The following is a 24,801-nucleotide window of genomic DNA, read 5'->3' on the forward strand; positions in this document are numbered from 1 at the left end:
TCTTGCCTGGAGAATCCCATGGATAGAGGAGCCTGGTAGGCTACAGTCCAAGGGGTCGCAGAGAGTCAGACACAACTGAGTGACTTCATTTTCACTTTCACTTTCAGGGAGTGGAGGATTTTTGAGGATAGTCAGAGACTTGCTGGTGAAAAAAGGGATGTGGAGTTTGGAGGAAATGTCAGAATACCAGGTAAAAGGGAAAGAAGGAATCAATGTAGAGAGGCCTGAAGATAAGAAAGGGGAGAAGTTTAATGTGATTGCAGTAGAGGGTCTAAAAATGAAAACTGGGGGGAAAAAAGAAAAGCAAAGGTTTTGAAGGTATGTTTTTGCTTCACAAAAAAATCAGGATTTTATCCTGTTGACAATAGAATGGTAATGAAGGGCCTTAAGCAAAGGAGAAAAAAATAATAACCCTGCCAGTAGTAGGCAAGTTGAGTTACAAGTGATAGAGACTGGGTGAAGGCAATGTTTATGCAAGAAGCTACTGTGCTAGTTTGGTGAAAATGATAAAAATACTTAAGAATCATGAAGACATTATCTCTGGGTTAAATTCAGATATCCTGAGTAGGGCAAACTTTCATCATTCAAATATCTATTAGTATACGTGAATTTCACAATATTCTTTCCTAAAGATGGATGCTGCAAAGAAATAAGAATATGACAAAGAAGATAGCAGATTGCTAGGATTATTGATGGAGTAAAAGAGGGCAAAAGACAGTAATATACAGCACATTTCAAAATTTTACTGAAAATCATTTCTGGATCTCATTTTAACATAAGTCCCAATGACGTTATAGGAGCTTCCTGGTTCAGGACATCAGCGAGAAAAGATCCTGAACTCAGATCTTCCCACAGAATCTGTAGATGATTATGGAACAATTTCCTCTGAACAAAACCTAAAGTGGCCATCTTAAATCAAGATAATGAGAGGGAAACCACACTGAAACAGGTAGAAGAGGCTGAGACACAACACAGCCATAAGCATCCCCCAAATCAGGTATGAACTAAAAACCTAGACCTTCTCCCTGATGAGTGAAGGATTCCTGCCTCACATCAGTCCAGCTTGGTTCAGTTGCTCAGTTGTATGCGACTCTTTGCGACCCCATGGATTGCAGCACACCAGACCTCCAAGTTCATCACCAACTCCCAGAGTTCACTCAAACTCATGTCTATTGAGTTGGTGATGCCATTCAACCATCTCATCCTCTGTCGTCCCCTTCTCCTCCCACCCTCAATCTTTCCCAGCATCAGGGTCTTTTCAAATGAGTCAGTACTTCTCATCATGTGGCCAAAGAATTGGAGTTTCAGCTTCAGCATCAGTTCTTCCCATGAATATTCAGAACTGATTTTCTTTAGGATGGACTGGTTGGATCTCCTTGCAGTCCAAGGGACTCTCAAGAGTCTCCTCCAACTCCACAGTTCAAAAGCATCAATTCTCAGCACTCAGCCTTCTTTATAGTCCAACTCTCACATCCATACATGACCACAGGAAAAACCATAGCCTTGACTAGATGGACCTTTGTTGCCAAAGTAATGTTTCTGCTTTTTAATATGCTGGCTAGGTTGGTCATAACTTTCCTTCCAAGGAGTAAGCGTTTTTTAATTTCATGGCTGCAGTCACCATCTGCAGTGATTCTGGAGCCCCCCCAAAATAAAGTCTGCCACTGTTTCCACTGTTTGCCCATCTACTTGCCATGAAGTGATGGGGCCAGATGCCATGATCTTAGTTTTCTGAATGTTGAGCTTTAAGCCAACTTTTTCACTTTACTCTCACACTGTCATCAAGAGGCTCTTTAGTTTTTCTTCACTTTCTGCCATAAGGATGGTGTCATCTGCATATCTGAGGTTATTGATATTTCTCCTGGCAATCTTGATTCCAGTTTTTGCTTCTTCCAGCCCAGCATTTCTAATGAGGTACTCTGCCTATAAGTTAAATAAGCAGGGTGACAATATACAGCCTTGATATACTCCATTTTGTATTTGGAACCAGTCTGTTGTTCCATGTCCAGTTCTAGCATCTGGAGGTTCACAGTTCACATATTGTTGAAGCCTGGCGGGGAGAATTTTGAGCATTACTTTACTAGCGTGTGAGATGAGTGTAATTGTGCAATAGTTTTAGCATTCTTTGGCATTGCCTTTCTTTGGAACTGGAATGAAAACTGACCTTTTCCAGTCCTGTGGCCATTGCTGAGCCCTACATCAGGCACACCAACTATTAAGACCAGCACCTGAAAGATGATCCCTCAAACATCTGGCTTTGAAGACCAATAAAACTTATAACCATGAGAACTGCAGAGCTGAGGCAAACAGAAAAGGCACTTAATGGGCTCATGTGCAGACTCACCTGCCCCAGGATGCAGTATAGAAACAGCCCTTTAAAGATGCCTGGACTTTTTTACCCTTCTTTTTTAAAAAATATTAAACTGAAGTACAGTTGATCTACAATGTTTCAGGCATACAGCAAAGTGATTCAGTTATACAAACATATATATATACATATATAAAATACATATAATCTGTGTATGTATTATATATATATATATACTTTTTCAGATTCTTTTTCATTATAGACTATTATACGATATTGAATATTGTTCCCTGTGCTACACAGTAGGTTTTTGTTGTTTATCGATCTTATATACAGTAGTGTGTCTCTATTAATCCCAAATTCCCAATTTATCCCACTCCCCACCCCTTTACATTTTGGTAACCATAAGTTTGTTTCCAATGACTTTAAGTATATTTCTGGTTTTAAAATAAGTTCATTTGTATCATTTTTTAAGATTCCACATATAAGTGGATATCATAGGATGTCATAAGTGGTAGCATAGAATATTTTTCTTTCTTTGCCTGACCTTCAGTTTGTATGATAACCTCTAGGTCCATTCATGTTGCTGCAAATTGCATAATTTCATTCTTTGTTATGACTGAATAATATTTCATTTTATATACACACACACACACACCCCACACACACATACCATATGTGTATACATAAACCATATTGTCTTTATTCATTCATCTGCTTATGGACATTTAAGTTGCCTCCATGTCTTGACTACTTTAAAGAGTGCTGCTATGAATATTGAGGTGTATGTATCTTTTTGAATTAGAGCTTTCATCTTTTTTGGATTTAAGGCCTGGAGTGGGATAGCAGGATCATATGGTAGTTATGTTTTTAGTTTTTTATGTTTTTAGTTTTTTAAGGAACCTCGATACTATTTTCTATAGTAGCTATACCAGTTTACATTCCCGACAAAGGTGTAAGAGGATTCCTTTTCATTTTGTTTATAGTTTCCTTTGCTTGCCAAAAGTTGTCCAAACTTTACATAAAAGACAATCCTTTCCTAATTTTAAAATATTGGTCTGATCATCAGGGACCTGCTGGTATACTCTCCAGGCACAGAGTTTTTGGGTGCCATCTTCATGTTCTCCACCTGCCTCACCAAAGCCAGCAGGTCCCATCTTTCTTTCTTTTCCTTTCTAGTGGGGCCCATGTTTATACTGAAGACAGCCAGAGCCATCTTTTTTTTTTTTTTTTTTTTTTGCAGAGAGTGCCATCTTTGCCCTCTCCTTGTACAACACATCAGTGTGCCAGTAACTCCTTAATGAAAGCTTCTACACATCTTTGGTGCCCCAGTTTTTATAACTGCTAACTCAGTTTGTGTGGCTGTCACCCAGAGAACACCCCTTGAATGTATGGCTGTAAAGACCAGAGAGTGGGGAGAGGCTTGTGTTCCTCAGTTTCATGGGACTATAACAATTGGAGAGGCAGTCCTTGACAGACTATCATTCCCACAGCACTGCATAGATAGCAGACTGAAAAACACCCAGTCTTTCTGAGACAGAGGCCTAGTTATGTGGATAGGAGCTGAGGCTTGTGGGGCAGGCTTTCTGATTTGGCACATGTAAATTGGCCTACAGAGCTGCTGTCAGGGAATTGACACCACGGATGTAATCTTTGCTCTCTCCCTCTGTCTCATTCCAGTTCATTGGTATCTTTCAGAGAGGACCTTACATCTTAGCATGATGTCTTGATTTTTGCAGCTACTTCCAAAGGACACCTATACATTACCTGGATCTGGTGGCTAACAAGGCTTACACTTGTGGTTCAACGGGGCTGTATATATTTGCAATCTGTAGATGCTGCTGCCTTGGGGTCTGGCTTGCAATCAGCCTGAATCTAGGGGATGACAGAGATCCTACCTTTGGGACAATAAGTGGTATTGGCATACCCTCAACACTGGGAGCTATTAAATAAAATAGGATGCTTGGACAATCACAAAGGTTTAGGAAAGAATCAAGTGCTAGGGCAAGGTTGAACACTAAGGTTTACCTACCTGAGGCCAACACTTCAAAAAATGGGAAAGGTAACTGTTTCAGCTAATGCACAGAAACCGACACAGAGAATCAAGAAAAATGAAGGAAGACAGAAATATGTCTCAAATGAAATAAAAAGGTAAAACTTCAAAAAAAAAAAAAAAACTTAATGAAACAGATATATGTAATTTACTCAATAAACAGTTCAAAATAATGATCATAACTATAAAACTCAAGAGAAGAATGAATGAATGCCATGAAAAGCTCACAGATAAAATATAGGAAATACAAGAAAAATGAAAAAGAACTGAAGAATACCATAAGTGAAGTGAAAAGTATACTAGGAATGTTTCAACAGCAGACTAGATAAAGCAGAAGAAAGAAAAATGTCAGTGAACTCAAAGACAGCACAAAGACGTTCACACAGAGGAACAAAAAGAAAAAGTAATAAAAACAAGTGAAGATAGTATAAGGGACCTGTTAAACAACAGCAAGTGAAATGACATTTGCATTATAGGTGTCCCAGAAGAAAAAAGAGAGAGAATGGAGTAGAACACTTATTGAATGAAATCATGGCTGAAAAATTCCCTAAACTGGGGAAGAAGTAGACTTCCAGATTCAGGAAGCCCAAACACCACCAAACAAGATGAAGTCCAACAGACCTATACTAAGCAACATTGTAAATAAAAATGCTAAAAGTTAAAGACAACCAGAGAATCCTAAAAGCAGCAAGAGAAAGACAACTCATTATACACAAGATTATCAGCAGATTTTTCTGTAGAAACTTTGCAGGCCAGAAGGCAGTCACATGATATATTAAAAGTACTGAAAGGAAAAAAAAAAACTTCCAGCCAAGAATACTCAGCCTAACAAAGTTATCATTCACAATTAAAGGAGAAATAAATAGTTTTATAGACAAGCAAAAGCAAAATGAGTTCATCAACATTAAAACAGTGATACAGGAAATGTTAAAGTGACCTCTTTAAACTGAAAAAAAAGGTGTTGATTAATAACAACAACAAAAAAAGAAAATATAAACCTCACTGGGAAACATAAATACATTTTATGTGAATTAATCACTTATAAAGTTAGTATGAAGATTAAAAGACAAAGTACTAAAACTCACTATAATTATCTATGATAATTATATTCACCAGATAAAAAGATGTATGATGTGACATCACAAACATATAACATGAGTGCGGAGTATTTTAGGATGCATTCTAACATAAGTTTTTATCAACTTAAACTGTTATAAATATAAATTGTTATACGTAAGCTTTATGGTAATTACAAAGCAAAAAGCTATTGTAAATTCACAAAAGATAATCAGAAAGAAATCTAGTATATCACTAAGGAAAGTCATCAAACCACAAAGGAAGAAAGCAAGAAAAGAAAAATGGAGTAGAGAAGCTACAAAACAGCCAGAAAACAGTTAACAAATTGGAAATAAGTACATAACTATTAATAACTACTTTAAATGTAAAGAAAGTAGATTCTCCAAAGACATAGAGTAGTTACAAGAATAAAAGAAGACTCACCCTGTGATAACCATAATGGAAAAGAATATGAATCTCTCTCTCTCTCTTTCTCTCTTTCTCTCTCTCTCTATATATATAGTTAAATTATCATTCAACAAATCTTAACTAGTTCAAGAAGACTTAATCATATCAAGGATCTTTTCTGACCAAAACAGTACAAAAGTAAAAAGAATTATATGAATAAACCAGAATTTCACAAATATATGGAGACTATACAACATGCTACTGAACAACCAATGATCAACAAAGAAATCAAAAGGGAAATTTAAAGAAATATCTTGAGACAAATGAAAATGGAAATACAACATGTCAAAATTTATGGCATGGAGCAAAAAGCAGCTTTAAAAATGAAGTTCATAGCAATAAATGCCCACCTCAAGAAACAATAAATATCCCAAATAAACAACATAACTTTACAACTCAAGAAACTAGAAAGAGAACAAAATTTAGCAGAAGGAAAGAAATAACAAAAATCAGAGCAGACTAAAATAGAAAGCAAAAAGACAATATAAAATATCAATTAAACAAAGAAATGGTTCTTAAGTTAAAACTCATAGGACTCAAGTAAAATCAGAAATGAAAGAAGTAACATTATAACTGATACTACAGAAAAACAAAGGATTATAAAAGACCTACTATCAACAAGTATATACTGACAAATTAGATAACTTAAGTCATGGATAAATCCCTAGAAATAAAATCGTCCAAGACTGAATCAGAAACAAATGGAACATCTCAACAGAGTGATTACCAGTAAGGAGATTGAATCAGTAATCAAAAACCTCCCAACAACCAAACCTCAGGATTAGGTTGTTTCGCAGTGAATTCTAACAATAATTCAAAGGAAGATTGATACCAATCTTTCTCTCAAACTCTTCCAAAAAACAGAAGTAGAGGGAACACTTCCAACCACATTTCAGGATGACAGCATTACCCTGTTACTAAAAACAGACAAAGACACCACAAGAAAGGAAACTCACAGGCTAATATCCCTGATAAACACAGATCTAAAATCAACAAAATATTGAACAACAAACTGAATTCAGCAATACATCAAAAGGATCATATACCATAAACAAGTGGAACTTAATTCCAAACTTAAAAGTATGGTTCAATATTCACAAATCAATCAATGTGATACACCACTTTAACAAAATGAAGGATAAAAATCATGATCAGCTCAGTAAATGAAGAAAAATCATTTGACAAAAGGTAACATCCACTTATGACAAAAGCTCTCAACCAACTAGATACAAAAGGAATACCTCAACATAATAAAGGCCACATATGAAAATTCCACAGCTAATGGCACAGTCAATTTTTAAAAAGATTAAAGTTTTTCTTTATAGGATCAGGAACAAGACAAGGATGACCACTCTCACCGCTTTTATACAGCATATTAATAATATTGGAAGACTTAGCAATCAGATGGGAAAATAAAAAGCTTGCAAATTAGAAAGGGAAATAGTAAAACTTTCACTATATGCAGATGACATAATTTTATACAATCATCTTTTGGTACCCACATGAAACTGGTTCCAGGAACCAGCCCTCTCTAACACCAAAATCTGTGAATGCTCAAGTATCATATATAAAATGGCATAGTATTGGCATGTAAAGTATGCATGTTCTCTCATATAATTTAAGTCATCTCTAGATTACTTACAATACCTAATACAATGTAAATGCTGTGTAATAATTATAAATACAATGTAAATGCTATGTAAATATTTGTAAGTTCATGGCAAATTTAAGTTTTGCTTTTTTGAACTTTCAGGCTTTTTTTTTTTCTTTAATTCACAGTTGATTGAATTTACAGATATAGAACTGGTAGATACAGACAGTCATTTGTGCAAAGAATTTTCTAAAGACACCACCAAAAATGGTTAGAACTAATAAATAAATTCAGTAAAGTTGGAGGATACAAAATCAATACACAGAAATCAGTTCTGTTTCTATAGACTATTAATGAACTACCTGAAAAATAAATGAAGAAAATAATCACACTTACAATTATATCAAAAATAATAAAATACCTAGAAATAAATGTAACAGAAGAAGTAAAATACCTGTGCACTGAAAACTATAAGACATTGGTGAAAGAAAATGAAGAACACAAATAAATGGAAAGGTAGTCTGTGCTTACTGATTGAGAGAATTGTTATTTTTAAAATGTCCATACTACCCAAAATTATCTACAGATTCAATGCAATCCTTATGAAAATCTGGCATTTTTTCACAAAAATAGAAAAAAATCCTAAAATTTGCATAGAACCACAAAAGACCCTAAAGTAAGCTTAAGAATAGTGAAGAAACCTGAAGACATCACATGCCTTGATTACAAACTATATTACAAAGCTATAATAATCGAGACATTATGGTATTGATATAAAAAACACATTGATTAATAGAATAGAGAGCCCAGAAATAAATTCAGGTATACAATTACGTACAAAAAAGAAGTCAAGACTATACAATGGGAATAGGACAGTCTCTTCAATAAATGGGCTTCCTGGTGGCTCAGATGGTGAAGAGTCTGCTTGCAATGCAGGATACCTGGGTTCGACCCCTGGGTCAGGAAGATCACCTAGAGAAAGAAATAGCTACCCACTCCTGTATCCTTGCCTGGGGAATTCCATGGACAGAGGAGCCTGGTGGGCTGCCATCCAGGGGACTGCAAAGAGTCAGATGTGACTGATCACCTACCACTTTCGCTTCAGTAAATCGTGCTGGGAAAACTGGACAGTTACATGCAAAAAAAAAAGAAACTAGATCACTATGTTATACTCTAAACAAAAATTCACTTAAAATGAATTAAAGACTTGAATGCAAAATCTTAAACCATACAACTCCAAGACAACATAGGCACCATGGTTCTCAATACTGGACTTGGCAATAATTCTTTTTGGATTTGACAACAACAAAACAAGAAAAAGAAACAAGTGAGAATATATCAAACTAAAGACCTTCTGCACAGCAGAGAAGAAAAAAGTGAAAAGGGAGCTTACTGAAAGGGAGAAAATATTTGCAAATCATATATTTGATAAGGAGTTAGTATCCAAAACATATACAGAATATATACAACTCAGCTTAAAAACAAATAATCTGATTAAAATATGGGTAGAAGAAGTAAACACTTTTTTTTTTTTTTACAAAAAAAGACATGCAGATAGCCAACAAGAACATGAAAAGATGCTCAGCATCACTAATCAAGAGGGAAATGTAAAATTACAATGAGATATCACCTCACATCTGTTAGAAGAGATATTATCAAAAAGATAAGAGATGACAAATGCTAGCCAAAATGTAGAGAAAAGTGAACCCCTGCATACTATTGGTGGGGATGTAGATGGTGAAAAACACTATGAGAAACATTATGAGGTTTCCTCAAAAAATTAAAAATAGAACTACCATATAATAGAAAAATTCTAAAATTCAAAAATTTTAATATTTTTTTAATTTAATTCAATAAATTCTAAATTTTTATTTTCCAAAGAAAATAAAAACACTATTTCAAAAAGATGCATGCAGCATTATTTAGAAAGACCAAGATATGTAAAGAACCTAAATATCCATGGATGTATAAATAGATAAAGAAACTGTGAGATATATACATATATGTATATATATACACACAAACACACACACATATGCATATATATACACACACATATATGTACATATATATTATATATATCAGCTAAGTAAAATAAATAAGAGAGAGACAGATACAATGGGATCAAACTTACACATAGAATTAAAAAAAAAATCTTATAGATACAAAGAACAGATTGTTCAATGGTTCTCAGAGCTGGGGAGTTAGGGATAGAGGAAACAGGCAAAGGGAATATAAAGGTAAAAATATCCAGATATAAATAAGTGATGGGAATGTAATGAACAGCACGGAAAGTATAGTTAGCAAATGCTATCTTGCATATTTGAAAGCTGCTAAGAGAGTAGATCCTATAAGTTCTCATTACAGGAAAAAATCCTATAAATGTCTATGGTGACGATTTCAGCTAGACTTAATGGTAGTGACTGTTTTTACAGTATATTCAAAATATCAAATCATTGTGTTGTATACCTGAAACTAATATAATATTGCATGTCAAATATACCTAATAAAAATCATCTAAATAAAAGTAAATTATAGAGGTGCTCTGATGAGACTTTGTAGCTGGGAACTAAAGGAGGAATGGGAGTCACAGTTAGACTTTCTGACAGGGACACCACATGCAGTTATGTGGTATGCGAACTGCATAGTCACGTATGGTGGCCCTGTTTACTTTCTCAGAAGCTTAGCACTCAAAAATCAAAGTTCATATCTTATAAATTTAAAACAGATAAATCAGTGCTTAACTCACTAAAGCTCAAGGTTTTAAAGACCCTTCTAGCTTTTCTTTTGTAAGCTAAAATAAAACATTTAAAATATTTTAAACAGAACTGAATTTATTAATAATAGAAACTCAGTGGATTGGCAAAATACTATGAAAAACTGGATAGAAAATTTGAGGAACTAGCTGTTGTTACCCTCATAGCTATGGGGACAAAACTGGGAATAAGAAAAAATTGAGAAATCTTTGTGAGATAACCCAGCTCAATTTCAAGGCTGAGACCCAAGTTCAAGGCCCGAATTTCTTCCTTAAACCAAAATGCTATGTTACATCCACAGATTCCACTCTTTTACTAATCCCATATCATGATGTCTCAAAATGAGCTAAAGTACTTCTAGGATAACAGGAAAACTAAAATTAATCCATAGTGTCATTCCACTAAGAAAAGATGATAATGTCCATTTGTCTTCATAGCAATTGAAAGAGAAGCTTCACATAAAGGCCTGCCTTGCCTTGTATAAACAGAAAACAGGCCTTCTACATAAGGAGCTGCTTGAGAGCAGAGAATGAGCCTTATTTCTCTTTATTTCCATAATACAACCATGCCACTTAACACATATAGGCAGTTAGTAAGATACTTGTTAAATGACTGAATTAAACCATAAGTCTACAATTTTCTCCTGCAGCCCTTTTAGCATCTGATGTCTATATCAGTATGTGAAATGTACAACTTAAAGCTTCCTACATTTACTCATTCAAACTGTGGTGCCTATGGAAATGGGAATGACTGAAAACTGGAGTGACTGAATTCTCCAAAAAAGAAAAATACAACTGCCCTTCCCCTCCCTATACTGTCTCTCTGCTTTGAAGAACAAACTACTTGCATAAGCTGAATGAGACACAGGCTCACAACAGCAGGTTCCAGGAACCTGCCCTGTGCTTGGCACTTCATGCACACAATAAGTATGAATGGCATAGAAACTGAGGCACAGCTGGCTTATTCAAGTGAAACTGAAAGTGTTAGTCTTTCAGTCATGTCTGACTCTTTGCCGTCTCATGGAGTGTAGCCTGCCAGGCTCCTCTGTCCATGGAATTTTCCAGGCAAGCATACTGGAGTGGATTGACATTCCCTTCTCCAGGGCATCTTCCTGACCAGGGATCAAACTGGGGTCTCCTGCATTGCAGGCAGATTCTTTATCATCTGAGCCACAAGGGAAGCCTATATAAGGTCATACATTTTAAAGGCAGGACAGGAATTCTAACTAGATCTCCCTAATTTCAGAATTCATGCTCCCACTAAACTACAGAATTTTCAAGATATATTAAAATATACCATTATATAATGATAATCATGTATTACAAATGGAATCTTGATTTTAAAACTCATTACGATGTATTTCTTTTCTTGCACTTAACGAGATTGCTTTATTTCTCTCCTAATTCTTTCAGAAAATCAGTCAATGTTGAAATACACTCTAAGAACATGGGAGAGTGATAATATTTTATTGATGAATTCTGTAATATGTTTGAATTAAATAGCAATTTGTCAAAAATTCTAATTCCCCACCAGTTATACAAATGACCTACAGAACCTGTAAATATTTCTTATGCATACACAAATTAGCATGGCTGCTTAATGACGCAATAAGTTACACTAGGCCATCAGGCACATATAGGGGTACCTCACTGAAGATCTGATTCAAAAGCATTCCTGAACGTTTAGCTCTAATCTGCATTTAAATTTCCTGCATTAACAGCCACACCAAATTATGCAGAGCCTTGGGCAAATAAACATGATAGTCATCAAAGATTTTCACTTTAGTGGAAGAGAAAGTAGTGACAGAGAATGCAGAATATCTAACACTGAAGAACTAAAACAAAGTATAGTTGGCAGTCTGGAAGAGATAAGTTCTTGTAGAATCATTGCATTTGTAAACTTCTTTCTGCTAGTACTAAACAGAGCACTTTCTAGAAAGTGCTATACTGACATGATTCCATGTTGGAATTCTTTCTAAAGTAAATGGAGAAGTCTTGTGTGCTGCATTTCACAATGGATTTCAAACTAAATAGAAGATATTTTAATATATACACTAAAGAAAACTGTGCTTTCTGCTCCCAACTGTCCTCAAAGACTTCACAGCACTTCATCCTTGCACCCTAGTCTCCAGAAGCAGAAAGAAAGGTGGACTTTCCTGTCACAATCTCAAAGTATTGCTGGGAGTCAGGGGAATGGGTAGGGGAGAACAAAATGTGAAGAGCCATGAATGACTATCCCCCCTCTAGTCACTTTCTCATTCAGGGGTTACAGTTGTGTAACAATGGCACCCCACTCCAGTACTCTTGCCTGGAAAATCCCATGGACGGAGGAGCCTGGAAGGCTGCAGTCCATGGGGTCACTGAGGGTCGGACACGACTGAGCAACTTCACTTTCACTTTTCACTTTCATGCATTGGAGAAGGAAATGGCAACCCACTCCAGTGTTCTTGCCTGGAGAATCCCAGGGACGGGGGAGCCTGGTGGGCTGGTGGCAACCCACCACCAGCATCACAGAAATAACAATAGAAGAGTAGTTGCTGACAGCAGCAGTGAACTTTGACTCTCAACTCCCTCTCACACACCCTCAGGCATCCTGCTGCTGCTGCTGCTGCTGCTAAGTCGCTTCAGTATTGTCCGACTCTTTGTGACCCCATAGATGGCAACCCACCAGGTTCCCCCATCCCTGGGATTCTCCAGGCAAGAACACTGGAGTGGGTTGCCATTTCCTTCTCCAATGCATGAAGGTGAAAATTGAAAGGGAAGTCGGTCAGTCGTGTCCGACTCTTCGCGACCCCATGGACTGCAGCCTACCAGGCTTCTTCATCCATGGGATTTTCCAGGCAAGAGTACTGGAGTGGGGTGCCCTTGCCTTCTCTGACTCAGGCATCCTAACATGATGATAATGACTGTATTGGTATTGCCTGCATAGAAGTGTGCCAAAGCCTTTGATAGTATCAAGGATCTTCTGTGGTCCTTTGAGCCTTGAAAGGGTGAAAAGTAGCATGCAAAAGATGCTTTTATTCAGATGTACACTTTGGTGAATTCCCAGTCTATGTGAATTTCTGTGATATTTCAAAATGTCTAACAATAGCTTCTGCCTTTTCAATCTTCAGTGATACTTTGACACCTAATATTGTAACTGACATATCACAACTGATGTCTTTTCTGAATCTACACACATAAATATTTTAACAAATGTAGATTTGTAAACATGTATAAACTGATAAACATGATTGCTCATGGTGACTAGCTTAAAAACTAAATTTGCCTTTCATTATATAATCACGATGGTGTGATCACTGACCTAGAGCCAGACATCCTGAAATGTGAAGTAAAGTGGGCCTTAGAAAGCATCACTATGAACAAAACTAGGAGGTGATGGAATTCCAGTTGAGCTATTCCAAATCCTGAAAGATGATGCTGTGAAAGTGCTGCACTCAATATGCCAGCAAATTTGGAAAACTCAGCAGTGGCCACAGGACTGGAAAAGGTCAGTTTTCATTGCAATCCCAAAGAAAGGCAATGCCAAAGAATGCTCAAACTACCACACAATTGCACTCATCTCACATGCTAGTAAAGTCATGCTCAAAATTCTCCAAGCCAGGCTTCAGCCATATGTGAACCGTGAACTTCCTGATGTTCAAGCTGGTTTTAGAAAAGGCAGAGGAACCAGAGATCAAATTGCCAACATCCACTGGATCATGGAAAAAGCAAGAGAGTTCCAGAAAAACATCTATTTCTGCTTTATTGACTATGCCAAAGCCTTTGACTGTGTGGATCACAATAAACTGTGGAAAATTCTGAAAGATTTGGGAACACCAGACCACCTGATCTGCCTCTTGAGAAACTTATACGCAGGTCAGGAAGCAACAGTTAGAACTGGACATGGAACAACAGACTGGTTCCAAATAGGAAAAGGAGTTCCTCAAGGCTGTATATTGTCACGCTGTTAATTTAAATTATATGCAGAGTACATCATGAGAAACCCTGGACTGGAAGAAACACAAGCTGGAATCAGGATTGCCGGGAGAAATATCAATCACCTCAGATATGCAGATGACACCACCCTTATGGCAGAAAGTGAAGAGGAACTCAAAAGCCTCTTGATGAAAGTGAAAGTGGAGAGTGAAAAAGTTGGCTTAAAGCTCAACATTCAGAAAATGAAGATCATGGCATCCGGTCCCACCACTTCATGGGAAATAGATGGGGAAACAGTGGAAACAGTGTCAGACTTTAGTTTTCTGGGCTCCAAAATCACTGCAGATGGTGACTGCAGCCATGAAATTAAAAGATGCTTACTTCTTGGAAGGAAAGTTATGACCAACCTAGATAGCATATTCAAAAGCAGAGACATTACTTTGCCAACAAAGGTTCATCTAGCCAAGGCTATGGTTTTTCCAGTGGTCATGTATGGATGTGAGAGTTGGACTGTGAAGAAGGCTGAGCGCTGAAGAATTGATGCTTTTGAACTATGGTGTTGGAGAAGACTCTTGAGAGTCCCTTAGACTGCAAGGAGATCCAACCAGTCCATTCTGAAGGAGATCAGCCCTGGGATTTCTTTGGAAGGAATGATGCTAAAGCTGAAACTCCAGTACTTTGGCCACCTCATGGGAAGAGTTGACTCACTGGAAAAGACTCTGATGCTGGGAGGGATTGGGGGCAGGAGGAGAAGGGGAAGACAGAGGATGAGATGGCTGGATGGCATCACTGACTTGACGGACGTGAGTCTCAGTGAACTCCGGGGGTTGGTGATGGACAGGGAGGCGTGGCCTGCTGCGATTCATGGGGTTGCAAAGAGTCGGACACGACTGAGCGACTGATCTGATCTGATGTGAAAAATATGTGAAAGGCATGGATTTATCTCATGACTATAATTTTTCTTTTATATTTCTTGAATTAAGCTTCAGTAGAATGCACCATATTTAAAGACATACTTTTGGAGTTTTGGCCTTTGTTAAACTTTAACAAAATTGTTATAGCTAATATTTTTATTAGCATTAGCAAAATCTCTTTATCAGTAGAACCAAACTTTTAACATATCTACCTTCTCCTTCAAATGAATGATTTAAAAAAATTTATTTTATAAATTTATTTCATAAGCCTGTCATAATGAGTGCTTTAAGTAATTAACTAGACAAAATAATTTTAGTATATTTTAAGTAAAAAATGAATTATAGAACAGTTTCTATTTTTCATTTAAGTCATATATCACTGAATTCAAAACATTTAGTAATGTGTCAGACTGTGTGAATTAAGTCACATGTACTATAATATTTGAAGTATTTGGGTACTTTATACCATAAACAAATATATTTTTTGAACTAGGTTTAAATCAGCATGGCCATTTAAAATTCAAAAACTGAGAAAAAAAATTATCAAATTAGTTCACTAAACATCACTGAGCACAAAAAAATGAAACTTAATCTAACATAAAATCTGTTTTTTTATGTCTGTATATTTTAAATTAATCAACATATTTCTTATCAGCTTCCCATTATAAAGTTTACTGGTGCCATAATGGCAAATGAACTAATTAATTGACAAGAATTATATCTTTCTTACATACACATAGGGATATTCTGCACATACATAAGCACAAGAACAAACAAGCTTATTTAAATATGTATATTAAGTAAGGTCACACAACTACCTTTCACTCTGAAAAAGTTGATGGCATCCCTGAGCAACTAAATACGAGAGATTTATTTCTAATCATCTTCTTTACAAACTATTTCATGCTATTTAACAGGTAACATTTCAGAAATGTATATACGACCTAATTCATTTCTTAACAGCAAATGTGGTCACATGAATTCATTAAAGAACTATAAAGAAAATATGCATAATACCAATGTACTCTGGCAAAAAGGATTCATTGATAAATCTCTATCACTGAGGCAAATTTCAAGAGAGTTCCAGAAAAATATCTACTTCTGCTTTACTGACTATGCCAAAGCCTTTGGCTGGGTGGATCATAATTAACCGTGGAAAATTCTTCAAGAGATGGGAATACCAGACCACCTGACCTGCCTCCTGAGAAATCTGTATGCGGGTCAAGAAGCAACAGTTAGAACTGGACATGGAACAACAGACTGGTTCCAAATTGGGAAAGGAGTTACGTCAAGGCTGTATTTTGTCACCTTGCTTATTTAACTTATATGCAGAGGACATCGTGAGAAATGCTAGACTGGATGAAGCACAAGCTGGAATCAAGATAGCTGGGAGAAATATCAATCACCTCAGATATGCAGATGACACCACACTAATGACAGAAAGTGAAGAAGAACTAAAGAGCCTCTTGATGAAAGTGAAAGAGGAGAGTGAAAAAGTTGGCTTAAAACTCAACATTCAGAAAACTAAGATCATGGCATCCGGTTCCATCACTTCATGGGAAATAGATGGGAAAACAGTGGAAACAGTGTCAGACTTTATTTTTCTGGGCTCCAAAATCACTGCAGATGGTAACTGCAGCCATGAAATTAAAAAACACTTGCTTCTTGGGAAAAAAGTTATGACCAACCTAGACAGCATATTAAAGAGACATTACTAGTGGAGATATTACTTTGCCAACAAACGTCCATCTAGTCAAAGCTATGGTTTTTCCAGTAGTCATGTATGGATGTGAGATCCAACCAGTCCATCCTAAAGGAGATCAGTCCTGAATATTCATTGGAAGGACTGACGCTGAAACTGAAAGTCCAATACTTGGCCACCTGATGCAAAGAACTAACTCATTGGAAAAGACCCTGATGCTGGGAAAGATTGAAGGAGGGAGGAGTAGGGAACGACAGAGGATGAGATGGTTGGATGGCATCACCAACTCAATGGACATGAGTCTGAGTAATTTCTGGGAGTTGGTGATGGACAGGGAGGCCTGGCATGAATTCCATGGGGTCGCAAAGAGTTGCACACAACTGAGCAACTGAACTGAACCGAGATAAATTTCAAGCTTTTGTCATTAGCAGCTAATACATGCACATCAAGCTGAAATAATAGTAATACTGCAGCTGGTTAGAAATTATAATTTAGATCTACTGATTATCAATATAATTGATCAATCAACCCCATGATTGATCTTTTTGCTTTTTATCTTGTATTATTTAAGTAAGGTTATTTTGAAATATATTTAGTAAGAATATTAGGTATAGAGATGCACTGATTAATCAACCATAGTTTTAATAAATATACATCTTTACATTAACAAAACTAATACATTTTTAACAAACTTGCTATATTACAATATAAAAGACAAATTCTTCTTCCTCCTTTTCCATACAACATCAATGAAGTATACATTACATTGCTGCCTAGTTGGAATAAATCATTTTCAAATCCCAAGTATGTGTTTCTGTTATGAGTACATGTGAATATGCGTGCTAATGGAATATACATATCCAGTTCCATCAGCACTTCTAATAGTAGCATATGTAGGCATTTGTTTTTCATTAACTGGAAAAACCTAAATGCTTAGAGATAATGCAGAAAGTAATAAGAACAACTTTTTGTTTGTTATCTTTCCTTTATATCATACAGCACAAACATGAGTAGAAACAGACAAATTCTAACTTTAGATACTGTAGCATGTAAATGTTTCCACCAGGCAAATTGTCAAGACAAACTGGATAACATCAGTGAAAGTAGCTCTATACTTTCTTGGCTACAAAACTAGAAAGAGAAAATCTTGATACAAGAGACCTCTTTAGATAAAAACCACAATTTTTTAGCCAAAGGCAACTCCTCTCTCTCCCCCAAAGTGCCTAATCAGCTAATTTCTAAATGGTATAAGTCAACCATAAACTATAGACTTTTCTCTACTCTTTACTCTCATTCTTGATGCAATTATTTGAAATTCAACTTTTAAATGCACAAATGATGAATGAAAATCTAAAACATTATTCAAAGTTTAATAAAAAAACAGTCTCCATCCAGATAGTTTATACAGACACTCAGAAAGATAGCAATTACATTATTTAGAAAGCAGAGTTTTTCCAAAAGCACAGTGGAGTTAAATAAATGTTCCAAATTTTCATTTATGCCTTTACTAATATATTGGAAATAATTCCATTGATAAAAGTAACCTACTTTTCAGTTAAGCCAAATAATACTATCCAACAGGAAATGGCAACCCACTCCAGTATCTTTGCCTGGAGAATCCCATGGACAGAGGAGCCTGGAGGGCTGTAGTCCAGGGGGTCACAAAGAGTGGGACATGACTGAAGCAACTTAGCAACCAATAAACATTTCAAAAGCACTGAGTCAGTAAATGGCAGTGACGCCAAATTCCATAATCACAATTCAAATTTCACTAACTTGTGTTTACTTTATCAACCCTAAATACAAATAATACAGACATAACGTACAGAAGAAAAAATAGTTTACAACAAGTTTTTGCAATAAGAAAAAAAAGCTGCTTCTTTTTTTTTCATGTAGAACATGAACAAGATAACCATATTAAACTAAGAAATGGTAGAAAGGCATTGTATAAATAATTCCAAACTCTACACATAACTTACCAATTACAAGTTTAAATATAGTAATATTTACTCATCAAAAATGTTCTTCAGCAGAGATTTATCATCCTTTCTGAGATGTCATAAAAACTAATCCTTTGATAATCACACACTCATCTTTAAAATTCATGGGAATAGGCAATTTTTTCAAATGGAAACATTCATTAACACATTTTGAAATTTTGGGTGATTCATTCTTCTAGCCCAATATCCAATAATTAATATAGGTCACTTAAATACTATTGTGAGATATACACTTTAATAAGTACCACACCTAGGAAAAGTAGTAAGTTTGGAAATTTAAAATGTCCAAATATTCTTTCACAAATCCTATTTGTATTTTATTATTGTCTTACCTCAATGATTTTGTCATGAATTTCCAGGCCATCTGCTCTATCAGCAGGTCCATTTTTCAAAATTTTTGAAATATAAATTCCTTCCATTGGTGTTTCTTCTTGATTATTCTATTAAAAATAAAACCGTTAGCAGTGAGAAAGATGTGAACAGAATTTTAAGTTAGATAAAAAAACAATTTAATAAATGCAACATTGTCAAACCTCCCTAACCATGCAACTCTCTTTCTAAACTGGAGATTTGATATTGAACTATAACTTACTTAACACCAACTAGTCATTAATCTAGATGGCAGCTTTAGTGAAGGAATCCCACATCTTTGACAAGATTATCTATTTACTTCCTGTTTTTGTGTACATATACATAAAAACTATGAGGAAAGCCATGTATAAGGTGATAACAGTAGGCTTCTAAATATTGTTTATAAAACATCTCACTTCTAAAGAGGTGTAGCCATTAAAAAGATTCTAAGTTGAAGGAAATAAAAAGCATATCCAGCCTCACTATGTAATTGGTTTGAGAGGTAGTCATAGTTCTAAAAATATACCCTCACAATGGGACACATTTGGAAATACAGCTCTGACTGTATCTATTCACAGGGGAAACCATTTACTCAAGTGTAAAATTCTGAAAGATCAACTCCAAATTTCAGTGGCTTTCTGGAATGGGTTCCATGTACAGTGAGTCTGATTATTAGTTAAACCTCAAACACATTGTCAGTATCATACATAGCATTTTAGTAAGTCACAGAACACCAATTACATTGCAAAACTCATTTAGGGAAAATGCCCAACATCCTATAATAATAAATTATATAATTTTAAATGTCACATCACTTTATGGCAGGTTAAATAAGATTATTTCTCATTTATTAGCCTTCTTTAACATGAATTTTAAGAGGCTCTTGAAAATGTCTAGTTTCATCTAAATGTCAAACACCTAACAGGGGAAAAGAAAACAAAATGATATGCTAAAAAGACTTCTACCTTTTCATAATAAAAGGGAACGGTTCTAGAAACAGAAACGTAGCAGTCATTAGTTGCTAGGTTTTTAAAATGCCAAATAAAAGGGGGAAACATGTCATTGCCATCCTGGCCTGAACACAGCATATGGCTAACAATGTTCAGTTCCCATGGAAAACATCTGCAAGGCAGGGCGCAAAATTTTCATGACAGCTGATTTGGGAAATTGAAAGAATACGATTTTTTAAAAACTTCATCACCCCTCCTAGTGAGGATGAAAATTAAGCTGATACAGTATTTGAAGGATAAGAAAGAACTTTGCAGCTGCAGTATTTATTATGAGTTTATAAACTCATGAATTTTGAAAAAGATTGGCATCAGTGTAGAAAAAATTATTCATTCAGTTAAATAAAGGAATTGATTTGGGGAGTCAAAATATGTCAGATCAACTATCTTTCCTAAGCATGGTATTTTCTATGAAATTGTGAAAACAACTATCTCTTATTTCAATTCATTTTAACTCTTCATTCATTCAAGATATATTAGAAACTTACTGGTCTGTGTTAGCATATGAAAATTAATCAATTTGAAATAATAAATAAGAGTTACGAACAAGTGATACACCTAAGATTATCAAGCAGAAATTGCATATACATTTTTGTGAAATAGATTTATTCAAGAAAGTTGCCAACAGGACTATACGAAGATAAAATGTGAAATGTACTCTTTTTTTTTTTTAAGTAGCAAAGTTAACTGTTGTTTTGTCTTATTTTTCTCAAAAAACTCTCACCATGTTCTGGAATATTTACACTGGAATATTTGCAATTAAGAAATCTGATACTTGATGACAAGCACTATTTTAAAGATTAAATCACTTTTTTTTTTTTTTTACTCAAAATCCACAAATGAAAGCTAAGTCTTCTATTATTTTATAAACAAGAAACGAGTTATGCATTAACAAGATCAGTTACCTGATTTGGTCGACCTCCTATAATATTGAATCCCAAAGTGTCATTTTCTCTTTCCAATACAATAGTGAGTGGCTTATGTTCTCCTTCCTAGAAGAAAAGGGGTAAAATAACTAACTAGTTAAAAATATAAAAGAAAAAAAGTAAGTGCTACAAAATTATTTTTATTTTTTTGTTTTTTAATATAAATTTATTTATTTTAATTGGAGGCTAATTACTTTACAATATTGTATTGGTTTTGCCATACATCAACATGAATCAAAAATTTTTTAAAGTAAAAAAATTAAATTTGGAAAAGAGAAAACCTTAAAGTTTTAAAGATAAGCATGGCTGAATTCTTGAGATTAATTTCTTCCTAAATTTACAATGAAAGTATGCATTTTAAGGAAAAACCATGGATGTAAGAAAAATAACTATTTCCAAAAATGGCTAAATGGCTGTGTATTTTTACACATGCAGCTTTTATCCCAATGTAGCATATAATTCTGAGTCCACTGTAATTTAAAATAGATTTCTGATTCAACTATACAGGTATCTATGTTTTTCCTCTCCATTATAGATGAGTTTAGTAAATTGTTAAATAATCTAAGAATTATTTTGTATAAAAATTTCACTTTGGAAAGTCTTGAGGGATGTAAAGGATATTTATAAATTTATATGTATAATATATTATTTATAAATTTCTTTCAACAGTAATATTCAGATTGCTATTGAAATACAGGGTCTTGTAGGTTACAGTAATCCTGATTTTAAATGGTATTTTACTTGGTTTTGCAGAATTTTAAAAAGAGAGAGAGAGGATTTGTGTTAACTAAAGTAGTATGCATTGCTTTCCTGATGGCCAAATAATGGTTACACAAATAGGAATTCTATCTACAATATCTGCTTATTAATAAAGACCAATTTAAACATAAGATGAAATAGTCTGAGACTATGAGCTTCATTCATGGTTATGGATATTATTAACTATCTGAGGAAATTACATGTTTGGTAATTACTCTGGAATGATGAATTTCCATAAACATCGTCACAGCTACTACCATCATCACCACTTTTTCTCAGGAGCTTTTCCCAGGCAGTGTGCACAGCAGCCCCTACTGGTAGAGGCAAAACATTTCTGAGCAGCACAGAGAAGCCTTTTGGTAAGTAGTCTGTAAGTAGATACAGATCTCGCTCTGTTCTTCCTCACTTCTCAGAACCACAGCCTGACTTGTTGCATGGACTTCTCTGTCATATAATCTAGCCTTGCTCCTTTCCCCCAACCCTTCCTTCCCCCAAACCTTGTACCCTTAACCAGTATTACAGACCATAATTCTGTGCTTCTCTCTGGTCTTCCCATTTTATAAATTTAACTAGATACAGATACAATAAAAAAGAAAGAAACGTAATAGAATCCAATCTTTTAATAAGGGTGTACTTCTGATCAGACTAGATACAGCTCAGCTCCTCACCCTTCAATTATCCTTTTTTAGGTTCAAGGACAGAAGCTTCTAATCTTGGTGCCTGAGCTGGAGGCAGTGCAAAGCAGTCCCAGATGGGCATCCTCCTGGGTTGCTCCTCCCCAGGAGGCTGGGGAATGAAAACAGCTCCTTGAACGGAGTGTAAGTTCTGCTAAATCTCTGCTCACCATGGCAGCGACCAACAATGTCAAACACTGTGCAGAAGTCCTTCAGAAGAGAAGGAACAGCTTTATAAACAGGCCTCATCTCACCAGCCGCTGCAAGGAGGCTTGTTTATTCGATTGGAAAGTGGGCAGTCCAGGAACACAGTTCAAGGCCAGAAGCCTCGACAAAGAAATGAAACAGCTCAGGAGCTCATCGGGCTAGTCTGAGCGCAGATGGATGTGAGCTCCTGACTTGGTTCCCCAAGTCTCACACTCACACGCGCAACATTCCACTAATAATGAAATTCGGGAACACGTAAGGACTATTTAGGGAAGGTTAGGGTGATGAAAATAACCCGGTAGGTCTAAGAAATCTCATCTCTTCATTTCTTAACTCCAAGTGATTCTGGTTTCCCGCATCCCTGAGTCCCTGTGCTGAGTAGAAGGTGGCTGATACCGGCGGTTTGGTAGAAACTAAGTCATTCAGACCTAAAGGTGTGAGACTGACTGACACGCCCTGGCAATGGGGAGGCAGAGTCAGAGAGGTCCTCGTTTCCTGGCTTTCCTCCTCAAACTGGCTTCAGACAAAGGCCAAAGGTGCAAAAAAAAAAAAAAAGGTGGAGAGGTTAGGGCAGGAGAGTGGAAGATGTGAAGCAAGGCTCTGGTGGGAAAATGAGTTTTATTAATTCCTCCTTCTCCACCGAAAAGTTGGAATTGAAGCTGTTACTTCTTCCAATCCCAGTAGAAGGGAAAGGGAGAATCCTCGTTGACTGCAATACTAAAACACAAGACAGGTAAGAGTAGTGGATGATCAGAGCGGTGGATGTTTCCTACTGCGTGAGGAAGGATGTCACCTTGCAAAAGAATCTTGAGTGCCAGAAAACACTGTTCCCCTTTCCACCCCGATGGATCATTCCCCGGTACCCCATCCCTCAGCCTTACCGCGTCGTGGCCGCCACCCAGGTCCCTGACGAAGTTGCGGACGTGAGCCATGTACTGGGTCAACTTCTCCTGGTACCTGCGGGCGATGAGCCGCACCTCGCCCTGCAGCTCCCAGAGCTGCGCTAGGAGCGCCTTCTCGCGCCGCCTCCAGACCCGAGGCCCGGGCCCCCTCCAGCTTCTGCCGCAGACGCCCGGCGACCCCCCGCGTGAGCCCCCGCCCCCGCCGCGGCGGATCCCGGGCGCTGAGCGGCAGCCCCCCCGCACGGACCGGTCCCCACTGCCCGGGCCGTCCGGCCGGGAAACGCTGCCCAGGTGGCGGCGGCTGGCAGGGCCGAAGTCGCAGCGTTCGACGTGCGCCGCCAGCTCGCTCAGCTGCACCGAGCGGCCGCAGCCGCGGGGGCGGTAGTCGCACTGGATGCGCAGCTTCTGGACGAGGCTGCGCAGAGGTAGCACCCGGTACAGCTCGCCGGGCGCCAGGGGCCGGCACTGCAGCGGGCACCGGCGCCGCCGCGCCGCCCAGGGCAGCAGACAGCGGGCGCAGAAGACATGCCCGCACGGCGTGCACCGGGGCTCCTCCAGCACCTGGCCGCACAATCTGCACTGGAAATCTGGGTCCACCGATTCGGCGAAGCGCTCCAGGGCAAAGCCCATGGTGGGGATGGGGGAGAAGGGGGCACGAATGCGGGGTCCACCTTCTCCGAGCCCCCTGTCTCCCCCGAGCTACCACAGGGAAGGTGCTCTTAGCTGTGATGGTTCGTCGGAAGGGAGAGGAACGGGTGAGGGGGAGTGATCTCAGAGTTTGTTTGGCTTGAAGTTTTCTGGCTCCGACTAGGTCCCCTGATTCTGCCGTATTGACACGAATAGACGCCACCACCAGGGGATCCCCCTCTCCCCAGTTCCCCCAGCTCCTTCTCCTCTTCCCTCTCCCCGCTCCGCCAATCTACATTGCTGTTCGCTGCTCTGCAGTTTATATTACTTCAAATGTTGTCAGAGGGGAGCTGAGGTCGGATTACAGCTATCCGCTGGAAAGCTGTGGACCCCTTTGTCCAAATAGTGAACTTCAGCAGTCCTTGGATAGAGCTGGCACGGCACAGTGCAGGCGTTGAGAAAGAAGTCAACTCCACCAGAATGGAAAGTCTCTCCGGAGGAGCAGGACCGTTGTCGGGTTTTCCGCTGTCTTCATCGCCAGGCATTCCAGTCGTTCTTCAATAAATGTGTTTGAGGTCGATGA

The 24,801-nt window shown here is 37.3% G+C and overlaps 1 protein-coding gene across 1 annotated transcript in view; it reads right to left on the reverse strand.

The window, feature by feature from the left end:
• The window catches only part of PDZRN4 (PDZ domain containing ring finger 4), a 431,064-nt gene extending 406,843 nt beyond the window's left edge, over positions 1-24,221 (reverse strand). Inside the window, exons 1-3 of the mRNA NM_001205492.1 lie at positions 23,571-24,221; positions 21,029-21,115; positions 19,098-19,205 (exon numbers count right to left, since the gene is read on the reverse strand). Of these exons, the coding sequence (NP_001192421.1) occupies positions 19,098-19,205; positions 21,029-21,115; positions 23,571-24,221 (846 nt within the window). The remainder of the gene's footprint in view (positions 1-19,097; positions 19,206-21,028; positions 21,116-23,570) is intronic.
• Positions 24,222-24,801: the final 580 nt, after the last annotated feature.

This window comes from Bos taurus, chromosome 5 (assembly GCF_002263795.3).
Source record: "Bos taurus isolate L1 Dominette 01449 registration number 42190680 breed Hereford chromosome 5, ARS-UCD2.0, whole genome shotgun sequence".
NCBI lineage: Eukaryota > Metazoa > Chordata > Mammalia > Artiodactyla > Bovidae > Bos > Bos taurus.